Below are 13,385 nucleotides of genomic sequence, written 5' to 3' on the forward strand. Positions count from 1 at the left end.
GCAGCAACAAGAGGATCTAAAATGGGGTGTCAACCTGATCAAGCTACAACATGGTGAAAAATGCAGGACGAATCCAATCCTACGCATTGACCCTCAATCATTCTACTCTCAGCCATCAGCAACCTGATGGAAGGTGTCACTGCCGAAGCAATCAAGCAGCAGCTCAGAACCAACAAGCTGCTCAACAATGCTCAGTTTAGGTTTCACAAGGGCCTTTCAGTTCCCGAATAATTCACGTTGTTGATTTGAACAAAGACACACAGCTGAATTCCTAATATGAGAGTGACTGCCCTAGACAGCAAGGTAGTGGTTGACAGATTGTGGCACCAAGGATCCTTAGCAACATGTAAGTCAATGGGAATCAGGGAGAAAGCTTTCCATTCATTGGGGTCATGCCTAGCACAAAGGAAAATGGTTGTTGTTGATGGAGGCCAAAGATCCCAAGCCAGAGCATCGATTTAGAGTTCCTCACGAGAGTTTCCTAGGCCCAGCCATCTTCAGCTGCTTCATTAATGACTTATTCCACAATCATGTCAGAAGTAGCGATGTTCGCTAATGTTGGCACAATGTTCAGTTCCATTCACGATTCCTCAGATACTGAAGCAGTTCATGCCTCCATGCGGGGATGAAAAAAACAAGTGGGCAACATTCAACCTCTGGCTAATGAGCAGAAATTGATATGAGACGTGACAAGTGCCAGGCAATGACTATCTCCAGCAAGAGAGAATTTAACCATCTCCCGCTGTTATTCATTGACATTACCATCGCGGAATCCCACACAGGAACTTTGTGGGAGCCACAGCAGAAAATAAAGTTAACTGAACCAGCAACACATTTGATTAATCTGTAAAAGGCCAGAGGCAGCACATTGTATGGCGAGTGACGCACCTCATGACTACCCAAAGTCTGTCCACAATGTCCATGCAAACGTTAGGAAAGCGATTGAATACCTCAACTTGCCTGGATCAGGGCAGCTCCAACAACACACCCCGGAGCAGGTCTGAGGAACCACATGGTCTTCTCTAAATGCTATTCTTATATTCACAAGAAGTTAGACAACATCTAAGGAAAATCATCGCGCCTGATTGGCAATCCCAGCTACCATTTATAAATCCATTCCATCCAGCGCCGCTGCACAAAGACAGCAGGGTGTACCATCTGCAAAATGCAGTGCGGCAACTCCCCCACGGTCCTTTGACAGCTCCGTACAAACCCCTGACTGCTACCAACTAGAATGACAAGTGTGGGAGATCGATGGAAAGACCACAAGCTACAATTTCCCTTCAAGACCAAACGCCACATTGGCTTGGAAATGTATCGCCTTTCCTTCACTGTCACTAGGCCAAAATCCTGAAGCTCCCTATATAACAACAATGAATAATATGGTCGTCAAAATCTATAGCACGGAAGAGGGGCATTCATCCCAGCGAACATGTAGTAACCAGTCTAGTCCAGCTTCCAGCACTTGGCCTGTAACCTTTTAAGTTGTTTCACTTCAAGTTTCTACAGCCCTTTCACATCATGAGTTTTAGATTCCCATCACCCTCTAGGTGAAAACATTTGTCATTCTCTATTCACTCTTGGATGAAGAGGTGGACTGTATTGTAGCCAAATATGCTGATAATACAAAAATAGAAAGGAAAACAAGTTCTGAGGAGGATACAAAGAGGCCACAATGACATATAAGCAATTTAAGTGAGTGTGCTGAAATTTGGCACATAGAATATATGGTTGGAAAACTATGAGGTTGTCTAGCTTTGCACAATAAGTCGAAAGGCAACATATTATTTAAATTGAGAGGCTGCAGAATTCTTCTCTACAGAGAGATCTGCGTGTCTTTGTACACGGATCACACCAAACATGCGCATGCGGGCATAGCAATGGATTATTATGGCAAATGGAATAATGGTTTTTATTGCAAGGTGTACGGACTTATAAAGTAGGGAATTTATGCTATAATTGTACTTGCCATTGGTGAGGAGCTACCTGAACCATTGCGTACAGTTTTGTTTTCTGTAAATAGAGATATATGTGCATCAGAATCAGTTCAGAGAAGCTTCACTAGGCTGATGCCTGGGAGGAAGGGATTGTCTTATGAGGAAGTGTTGAGCAGATTGCTCCCATACTTACTGAAAAGTAGAGAAATGTGAGGTCATATTATTGAAACCTGAAATATCCTGAGGTGATTTTACTTGTTAAATGCTCAGAACATGCTCCCCCTTCGCAGGGGAATCTGTAACTAGGAGAGACGGTTTCAAAACCAATGTTCTCCCATTTAAGACAGAGATGAGGAGGAATTTCTTCCCTCAGAGAGTCATTGGTCTTGGGGTTTCACTTCTCCAGAGAGTAGTGGAGTTTGGTCATTCAATATATTCATGGCTGAGTTAGACAGATTTCTGATAAACTAGGAGTTCAAGGTTCATGAGAAGAAGACAGGAAAGTGGAACTGAGGCCAGAATCAGATCAGCTTCGATGTTCTTGAATGGCAGAGCAGGCTAAATGGGCTGAATGGACAAAACCTCCTCCTTTTTCTTATGATCCTCCTTATTTTTGACTCTCAACCAAATAAAAATGGGGATTTCCATCCACTGTTCATAATCCTTCATAACCTATACACTTCAGTCAGGTTTTCTCTCAGCCTTCTTTCATGAACAGTAAACAAAACTAGCCTATCCAATCCTCCATAATGGCTAACTTCTTGCAGACGAGGCAATGTTATCGTAAATCTCCTCTATCGTCTCTAATCCGGTCATATCTTTCCTATAGTCCCAGATATAAAACTGCACGTAGCATTCTAACTTTGGTCTAACTAGTGTTTTACACAGTTACAGCATAACGTCTCAACCCTTATGTTCTATGCCTCTTCTAATAAAGACAGGAACCCTGTCTGTCTTTATGATCACGTTATCAAGCTGTCCAGGCACCCTCAGGAAACTCTGCCTTCTATAGCCCCACTATACTTCGCAGTTGCACATCATTTACCATATTCCCTTACGGTATTAACCTTCCTCAAATATATTGGCTCACAATTCTCCGGATTCTACCCTTTATTCCACTTTTACGTCCACCAGACTAATCGACTTCTTGCAACCTACAACCTCCTGCTTCATTCTAAAACCAGACAGCCAGTTTGTGTATCATCTAAAACTTTCTTAATCAAACTCATTTCTTTAATGTGCAAGTACACAAGAAATGTTATTACTATGGCATGGGGAATACCACTCCAATTTACAGAAACGCACAATGTCTAATAATTTTTGCTTCCTGGGTTTGATCAAATTTTGGATTTACCTTGCCATTTTGCCGTGGATCTCATAGGCTTTTACTTTCATGACTAGTTTGCCATCTTGGACATGATCATGTTAAAATCCACATAGACTACATCAAATGCATTGTACTCATCGACACTCCTGTTACTTCTTCAAAGAATTCAGCCATGTTAGTCAAAGATAGCCTTCCTTTCACAAATCCGTGGTGTCCAAATTTGTCCATCCAAATACCAATCCATCCTGTCCCTTACATTTTTCATTTTCCAATAATTTTCCCACCACTGAGCTATGCTGACGGTCCTGTAATTATTCAGTCTGCACCTTTCTCCATTTTGAATAAGGATACAACATTAGCTGTCCTCTAGCCCTGTGTCACAATGCCAGAAGTTGCAAAGAATTAGAAAATGACGGTCATTTATTCTCTTGCTTCCCTTAACAGCCTAGGAAACGTTTCGGTCGGGCTTTGAAAGCTATGCAGTTTCAAAGGTGTTAAACCCCTTGATACTTGCTCCCTCTCTAAGCTAATTGTATTTTATATTTCACTGTGGGTGCACCTGCACCACCTGGAACGTAGCTGTTCAAGAAGGTGGCCTATCACCATTACTCAAGGACAATTAGGAATGGATAATCAATGCTGGACTTGACAACGATTCCAAATCAGGTGATTTTTAAAAAAGTAATAACTGGGATAGTGTCTAATGTAATATAAACCATGATACCGCCTAGTGCGTGAGGCAGTGCCTGTTTCATGTATTTTGGACAAACCATCTTGCACTGCCACTTGGTGGCCAATGGTTGCCATTGCTCCTATTGTGAAAGTGTCGATGTCAGCATTGTTGTTGGTACAAATGTATGAAAAAATGCACTGATATTCAATTTCAACACCTTTTCAATAAACGAGAATAAAATACAGAATTGTAAAAATAGCTAGTGAAGCAAATCCATCTTTGTGCAAATAACTTGCAAATATTAGGAATGGTGTGGTTTGTATAAGCACATACTCACAGACACAAATACATGCATATACATATATTCAGGCTCGGTCATACAACCATGGAAAAAAGTAACTATAACATCAGCAGTGCAAATATTTCTTGACATTAATAGATTGTATAAATTAGCATCCATTTTAACTTTACATAAACTTTAACACAATAGATATTTTCACTAATCAATATAAACTGCACAGCATTCTGGCTCACCTTTAGTTCTATCCCTCAACCCAGTTCACCTTTGCGAGATTTTTTAGAAGATTCGGCCCATCCTTTCAACCCACATAGTACAAGAGCAATTAGAAATTGCACACAACTTCTGATGGCTGTAAACATCAGAAGACCCAGGTCAGGAGTGTGATGGAAAGCTCTCCACTTGCCTGGGTGAGTGCAGCTCCAACAACTTCAAGAAGCTTGGCACCATCCAGGGAAAAGCAGCCCGCTTGATTGACACCACATCCACAAACATTCACTCCCTCCACCAACGACTCACAATAGCAGCAGTGTGTACCGTCTACAAGATGTCCTGCATGAATTCACCAAGGCTCCTTAGACAGCACCTTCTAAACCTACGACCACAAATATCGAGAAGGACAAGAACAACAGTTACATGGGAACATTACCACCAGGAAGTTCCCTTCCAAGCCAGTCACCATCCCGACTTGGCAGTAACTGCCGTTCTTTGACTGTCACTGTATCAAAATCCTGGAACATCCTCTCTAACAGCACGGTGGGTATATCTGCGCTACATGACTGCAGCGGTTCAAGAAGGCACCTCACCACCACATTCTCGAGGGCAATTAGGGATGGGCAATAAATGCTGGCCCAGCCAGCGGCGCTCACACCCCATGAATGAATGAAAAAATGGCTAAACGTATTTTTCGTGCAAATAAAATGCATCCGCCCATCCAGTCCAATATATATCTTTAGTTATTATGAGACATATCTCTCCCTTCACACATCTGTCTATTTACCTAACACAGAAATATTACTGTACAACAATAACTGAGATTGGCCATAGCCAAATATAAACTGTGATCGTGTCCAGTGCAGTAATAATAGAAAAGGGGTTTTATGTAATATAAACAGCGATATGGTCTGGTGTAATATAAACTGATTAGTGCACGAATGACTATGACTGGCCGAGTAGAGTATGAACATGGAGATGATCTACTGTAATATAAAGGACGGCATTATGTAGTACAGAAATAACTGAGAGTGGATCTAGTGCGATATGAATAGGGACATGGATGATTCCAAAATAAGCAGATAAATTCTTTCGTGCCGTAATAACTGAAACAGGGCTGAATGTAAAACATAGATGGACAGACAGTTTATTGCATTAATATCCGAAACTGGGCCCAGTGTAATATGGATGGAGACATGGTCAGGTTAAGGCCTATCAAAACCCTTCAGAAACTTGAACACTTCTTTCAAAGCATCTCTGAACTTTAACTGCTCCAGGAGAAAGTTTTTTTTTATCGCTTTTTCACTTAACGGAAGCCCTTCATCCCATTCAGCTAAATCCTTCGGCAGCATCTTCGAAAACCAAGTGCCCTGCTCCGTAGAAGGACAAGGTCAGCAGGTGAATGGAAGCACCAACACCAGCAAGTGCCGTTCCATGTTACACACAGTATCCTGGAAATTTATTGTATTTCCTTCCTTATTACTGAGTCAAAACCCCGGAACTCCCATCCTAACGGCACTGTTGTTGTTTTTGCTCCGCACAGAGGTGGCTCTCCAATACCTCCTCCAGGTCAATTGGGTAAAGGCCATAAATTTGGGCGTCGCCAGCGATGTCCACATCTGAGAATGAAGAACAACTAGCAATAAATGAGTGAGGGCCTACTGTAAGATAAATACAGACATGCAATCGTGCAGTAATAATTGAGGCAGCATCTGTATCTTTTTCATGGAAACAATCACGCTATCAATGCCACCTGGTGACCAAAGGCTGTCATAGTCGGCACTGTAAAAATGTCACTATCAGTTATTATTTCTCATATTTATGTCGTTAAGAACAAGTCACTATGATATAGCAGCTCTTCACCTTCTTCTTGAGGTTCCAGAGGGTCAGAAATGCAATGAATTGCAGATGAAAATAACTTTTTGTGCGAATAAGCATCCACAAAAGAAGAAAGTGACTGAAATCCACTTAACGTACTTATATTGACCTTAGATAAAGGAGGAATTTTGATCTGGAAGTTTAGCATCTTGGGGGCTTTGATATCCACCCCAACACAAAAAGTGGACGAAGAGCGTGCAAAAATTTATGTTATCATCTGTTCCTGGTTTCCGTTAATATACGTATGTGTTTAATTCACGCTGGGCACTGACTCGTCCCACCAAACTAGCCCCTTCATCTGTTAACATTATACTAGACCCTGCCACAGTTAGAACTGCACTAGACCACGTGTTTTTTATATTACAAGATGTACTGAGACCAGACTGGCACGTATAAAGGATCAGTGGGGCATTGGAGGGCATGACCTCAGAATCCTGAAGGTTGCGGGATAAGTATATCAGATGGTCAATATTACACAGGGACAGTTGACTGTATTAGAGGGAGCATAGCACAGAAGAGTTGGAAAGTTATGCTGGAACTGTGAAAACAATGGTTGGGCCACAGGCTGACTACTGCGTGCATTCCTGTTCACCTCAAACCAGGCAAGATGCCATTCAACGATAGTGGGTTCAGAGGAGATTTACGTGGATGTTGAATGAACTGGGGAATTCTAATTATGGTTAAATGTTAGACAAGCGATGGTTGTTGCCTTTTGAATAGAAGAGGCTGAGGCGAAACTATTCGAAGTATATACAATTATGAGTGGTCAGATAGAGCGAGTAGGAAGGCCAGATTCCCCTTGGTTGAGGTGGTGTTTATCTACATTCAACTTACTTTTATGGTGAGAGGTCGGAGATTCATAGGGGATTCAATGGGATTTCCTTTTTATCAAAAGGATGATGGAGATCTGCAATTCACTGCCTGAAAGAGTGGTCGATGCAGAAACCCGTATAACATCTTTTAAAGTCCTTGTAGAGGCTTGAAGTGCCATAACCTGCACGTCAATGAACCAAGAGCTGGGAAATGGGATTATGTTGAGTGGTTGCCTGTCGGTTGACGTAGACACATTGGACCGAATGGCTTCCTCCCATGCTGTATATTTCTATGATTCTGTCTAACCTTGGGATCTATGATTCGGTAATTCTTGGACGAGACCCCGGTTTATTTTACAGTGGGCAATACCTCAGTTGCTACTGCACGAGACCATCCCTCTGTTTATACTGCATTGGCAGCAGCCTCAGGTATTGCTGCACCAAACCATTCTACTTTTCATGTTACACAAACTCTGTCTCACTTATTATTGCACAAGAACATTTCTCACTTTATACTGTGCTTGCCTCTGTCTGAGTGACTGGTAGATTGATAGATAGGCTTTAACATAAGTGAAGGTGTATGTTTGCTTGTGGAGGCAGTTTGCAATCATTTTTGATAGAGAAATACATTTAATCTTGCTAATACCGATCATCAGCTGTGTAAAATTCCGAGTTGCCCTGGTATTACGTGGGTAATAATTGTGTTGAATGGAAGGGCTGCATCTTGTACCGATCATCCAGAGATGGCCCGGAATTGAGTTACAAAACTAAAGGTGAGCAACAGTTCACTGATGCTTCAATATTTAGTGACAAACTCGGTTGCCATGTTTAGTAATTCATACTTGAGGTGTACTGTGCCGAATGTTCTTCGGTTTTTTTTTCACCTACGTTAAGGATAGGTTTTCCTATTTACCTTTCATGTGACTTACAGGCTGTGTTGGCAAAGCTTGGAACGTTGGCCATACAGAACTCCCACGTGGGCTGTCGCAAGGTCCTAATGTTTACCAAACACAAAACACTCACCTGGCTAAAGGTAACAAGTCGAAAGAAAACAAGCAACGTCTGTTTGTATGTATTTGTGTGTGTGAGAGCTTGTAAAAGAGAGAGAGATGGAGGGAGGATATGTGTTTGTGTGTGTTTCTGTTTGTGTGTGTGAGAGTGTGCATGTATATGTGTGTGTATCTGTTTGTCTGTATGTGAATGTGTGTACATGTGTGTGTGTGTGTGTTTCTCTGTATGTGAGTGTGCGTGTGTATTTCTGTGTATGTGCAGGCCTGTGTGTGTGTGTGTGTGTGTGTGTGTGTGTTTGGGCAAACAAATCATTCTTAATATTTCTATTTGAATTTCACAAAGATAAATGATTATCTTTGTGAGCTAGGTTTCAACATTTTATTTCATTTGATTGAAAGTAAAATGTAGGTCCTTTAGTAACACTAATATGCATTAATAATCCATATATTCTATGTTCTTGTTTAGAAAGCAATTTCCCATTGACCATTCCATTACCAACTCAAGGGTAATTGTAAGGCTGAAGGAGGTTAGAGTGTCAGTGAGGGAAGAGGAAATGGAGGGATTTTTTTAAAGTGATAATTTCATTACTGATGCATTACTTAGTCGAGACCCACATTGCGTCAAGGAGAATAGGTTGATGGGTGTTTAGGGCATGGTGCGAGTTAGGGTACCGGCAGGCGAAATTAGGATGAGCTCTTATTTATAGAAAGTGGAAGATGGGAGGCTTCTCAGGAAGCAATTGGAATTGTAAAATTTAGAGGAGAAAATGCTAAGCGTTCAGCAGCAGTTGTGCCGAGGCTAGACCTGAGACGGGAGATGTAATAGAGATAGAAGAGTTTTTATTGCTATTTAAGGGAAGCTTGAGTGAAAATTTCAGCTCAGGGTCAGATCAGGCGCCAAACCTGCGAGTGATCTGGTTCATCTTCGGACATTGATCATGGAAAGAGATGTAATCGGTGGCTAATTTTGTCCTGGGGCTAAAGAAAAAGGCCTCGCTTTCCAAATGTTTTGTTTGAGGAAATTTCCGCTCACTTCGTACTTGATGGTCGATTAGCGGATTGGCAGCTGAGAAACACTGGAGGGATCGGGAAAGCTGATGGTGAATTAGAGCTGGGTGTAATGCGTACGGGGTCTGATGCTGTGTATATGGGTGACGTCACGGACGGGTACGTCGGTGAGAAATATGAGGATATCAAAGATTAATACCTGGGGTAATCCAGAGGTGCGTCAGAGGGATCAATGTCTTCATAAAATTATTTTCTGGTCATTTGAGTGCAGTACAACGCATCTGGTCACCTGAAAGTATGTATGGGGGGTATGGGAGTAGGTGTGGGTGGCAGATATGCTTAACTATGTCAAACCCTACAGACAATTGGAGAATCATGAGAATGGATTGTTTCCCACGTCACAATCACAAAACATCTCATTTTTGACTTTGATAAAGACACTTTTAGCGCTGTGAAAGTGACAGAACCCTGATAGGAGGGGTTCAAACATAAAGTCCTGAAACATATGTGCATAAATCTGGGAGGCAACAACAAAATACTGTGAATTTCACTCTATTTCTTTCTCCGCTGTCATCCTTTCATATTAATATTACTTGCACTGTTTTTCCCCCAACATTTTTCAAAAAATGCCTATTGTGGGACAATGATTCTCCCACCTTCAAGTTTAGTGGCTTCACCCTTTAAGCTCGGATATGCATTCTCTACTGCAGGAAATCAGTCCAGGAGGTGCTCCCTAATGTGCCTGTTTCATATAGGCCCCAAAACAGGGAATTACTCATAGGGTTTGTGCTCGCCTGAGTGTCTGTGTCAGATAGGCCCAGCATGTGGAGAAAATGCCAGGGCTTGCGTTCCAAGGTGTGTCTGCGCCACATAGGCCTAGTACCAAGGAATCATTAATAGGATTTGTAATTCCAGAACATTCCGTGTCAGATAGACCCAGCATCTGGAAGCAATCCCCAGGGTTTCAGCTCCTAGGGGGGCTTGTCTCAGATATACGCAAATTCTGGGGATAATTAACAGCATTTGTGCTTCTGGTAAGTCTGCCCGGCCCAGGTTCTCGAGATTATCCACAGGGTTTATATATTCTGGTGTTTCAAATATTCCCCAGCCTCCACAAATCACGTTCAGGTTTTGCGCTTCCTAAAGAGTCAGATAGGCCCCTGATTCTTTGAATTATTTCTTCGGTTTGTGCACAATGATGTGCCAATGGCCCCGGGATGCGGGAATCATCTCTAGGGCTCATAACCCTGCTCTTCAGAGAAGGCACATATTTGGGAATCAATGTGAAGATATTAAGCAATTCGAAATGGACGTTCATATAACCAATGGAGAAGAGTCTGAACTATTTGAGCATATTGTTGCTGGGCAGATCTATGTATAAATACAATTCATTACTAATAACACCTGGGTTCTAGTTGGCTTCCTATTTGTGATCAGCGGGCTGGAAACAGCTTGTTGAATTTTCAGCACAGCAGCCACAGATGTTTTCTGTAAATTATAATGTGAATTATCACCCCTCCCTGATGGTGGAATGCTGGGTTTCTGTCCCTGTCTGTGCAGGAGAGATATGGGTTGAATGTATTGCTGAACAAACTGGGAATACATTCATCAGCTAATGAATCATTAGGCAATGTTAATCTAAATTGTATTCCTTATGATGTGAGGTTAGGAAATTGTGTTTGATATACGGCATGTGCAGAACAGAATAAACACGAATAGAAGAAGGTAAAGTGTTTGAGACATTAATTAATGAAGGCCAAATTAGCTGATAATTTAGAGCGGCTTTGCAATTAATCAAAAGACAATGTAAGCTGAGCTGGTATCAGACAGATATAAACATCTCAATACCTGAAATATTTGATTCCATTAATAATTTTCTACTTGACCCAATGAAAGTCAGTCTTCTGAATTACAATCCCAGTCTGGATGCTGATTCAGGGCGGTTTGCTTTAAAGCAAAGCCGCACATTTCACGATGGATTATATCTGAAATGAAGTGATACCATTCCGAAACTTTCGATGCCCTGGGAGAAACATCATCGCTTTCCCTCGACAAATATCAGCAACATTTGTATCCTTTATCTTCTATCTAACAAACAGTAACCAAAGGGAATAAGAAAGTCTTGCATTTACGAAATGCTTTTGAGAACCTCAGCGTATGTCAAATCGCTTTACAGGCGATGAAGATTTTTTAAGATAAATATATAATCACCATTGTAGTGCAGGGAAACGCGACCATTAATTTGCACACAGCAAGATCCAGCAAACTCTACTGCGATGAATCACCAGATAATCTGTTTTGGGATGCTGACTGAGGGATAAATATTGGCTCTGGACACGGGGGAGATCGCGCCAGATCTTCAAAAAAAAAATTCACGAGAGCGTTTAGGTCCATCTGGAATTAATTGGACATTGTCCACATGTGTGGTGTTTATCTGGATTGTAAATACAACAGAAATTCAAGTTTAAACTAAATGTGCTTTGTAAATATGGTATCTAATCCCAAGCAATAAATCGCCAATAAAACCAGGTTTGTTTGGGGTACACGGATTACCAATAGTTAATAATGGTTTACACACCTGGACTCAGACAGGAAAAAAGAGGAGGAGTCAGGCTGTTACTGGGGGAGGAGAGTTGACTCCCATTCTCCAGCCCTCTCTCTCACATTTGGATCCAGCAATATAAATAACGGGGCGGTTCAGCTCCAGGTCCAACCATCCGTAGCCACTACTGCGACGGAGAGACACGTTCCCAAGTCAGTTATACCCAGAGGCTGAAGGATGCTGTCTGCGCTGTGGCTTAGCTTCTTAATGGCTTGTTTCCCCTGTAAGTATCCCTGACTGTATGGTTATACAACAGAACTCTGCTTATTGTCTGATGTAAATTTATATTCATTTACTGGATTGTTATCTAATGAAATTACATTTCTTTCAACATTTACAGATGTCCGATCTGATATTGTTCTGACCCAGTCGGCTCCTGTGACAAAAAAGCCCGGCGAATCCCACAAAATATCATGTTCGGTGAGCGGATACAATCTGGACAGCTACTATATGAACTGGGTTAAACAAGTTCCTGGGAAAGGGCTGGAGTGGCTCCTTGCTTACAATACTCCGTCCAATACCAAGTATTACGCGCCTGGAGTCGAAGGTCGAATCATCCCTTCAAGAACCTCACCCACAACGTATATTGAGATTAAGAATCTGAGACCAGAAGACACCGCCATCTATTACTGTGCAAGACACTCACAGCGACCTGAACAAGTCCAGAGCTCGTACAGAAACCGATGGACAGTAATTGCAGTGAATCACAGGTCAGTGTTAGTTTAAAATATATCAAGCGATATGTTTCAACCTCGACTGGAAAGCTGTATTTCCTAAAGCTATCAACGAAACCAATTAAAAAAACACAATTAAAAAAATTCAAGTAAGCCTGTATAGATATTCAGCATGGCTAATGGTTAGAATGTCCGCAATTGACGACCAGGTGCCACATATGAATGGGGATCATATTAGCCCAAAGCTCTACTCTGAGTAAAACTCATGGGTGGGTTACAATTAAAATCTGCAAACCTTTTGTTGACTGAATTATTATTATTTTTTTTTAACTTTTGCTGCAATCAATTGAGTGAGAGAAGTATTTGTGCGGGTTTGTGTCACTGTGGTACTACAGTGGGTCACGGTGCTGTGTATAGCGAGCTCCTCATACAAAAACCCCAGAGAGGGAGCATGCTAAAATCTGTGATCAGTATCACAGCAGGAATGTCAAAGAGAACAAAAATTACCTAAAAATAATGGTTAGAAGTAACACTGCATTGAAAGAAATGTGTAAAAGCGTTGATTTTATTAGTTTTGATTGTCATTCTAAAGAGGGGATCATATGTTTGAGGTGTATTTTGATCAGCTTTATAAACATAATGACGAGTACTAACTGAAATATCTGACTGACATATTCCTCGAGGATTCCGAATCAGGTTTCTGAGACCGCTGTGGATTTGAATCTCTGTATTTCGCATTTTACAGTCCACCACTGTTTCTGACATGGTGCGTCTCACAGTGATACTGGGGGGCACAGCCGTTACTGTTAATGCAAAAAACCTCATCGAGGCTAATTGATTGCATTTGGTCAATGCATTTTTTCTTACAATACAACTATATTAAACAAAGCCCTATCTGTGCCTGGAACTCCACAATTGACACGTTTCAAGAGGTGCTAAAGTGTTAGTTATTA

General features: G+C 41.5%; 1 protein-coding gene across 1 annotated transcript in view; it reads left to right on the forward strand.

Annotated features, from left to right (window-relative positions):
* The window catches only part of LOC144698514 (uncharacterized), a gene marked incomplete at its 5' end in the record, with an annotated part of 136,789 nt that extends 123,519 nt beyond the window's left edge, over positions 1 to 13,270 (forward strand). The window contains 2 exons of the mRNA XM_078570452.1: positions 12,099 to 12,448; positions 13,178 to 13,270. Coding sequence (XP_078426578.1) covers positions 12,099 to 12,448; positions 13,178 to 13,270 — 443 coding nt within the window. The remainder of the gene's footprint in view (positions 1 to 12,098; positions 12,449 to 13,177) is intronic.
* Between the last annotated feature and the right edge of the window lie 115 nt (positions 13,271 to 13,385).

Source organism: Cetorhinus maximus, chromosome 23 (genome assembly GCF_964194155.1).
Source record: "Cetorhinus maximus chromosome 23, sCetMax3.hap1.1, whole genome shotgun sequence".
Lineage (NCBI taxonomy): Eukaryota > Metazoa > Chordata > Chondrichthyes > Lamniformes > Cetorhinidae > Cetorhinus > Cetorhinus maximus.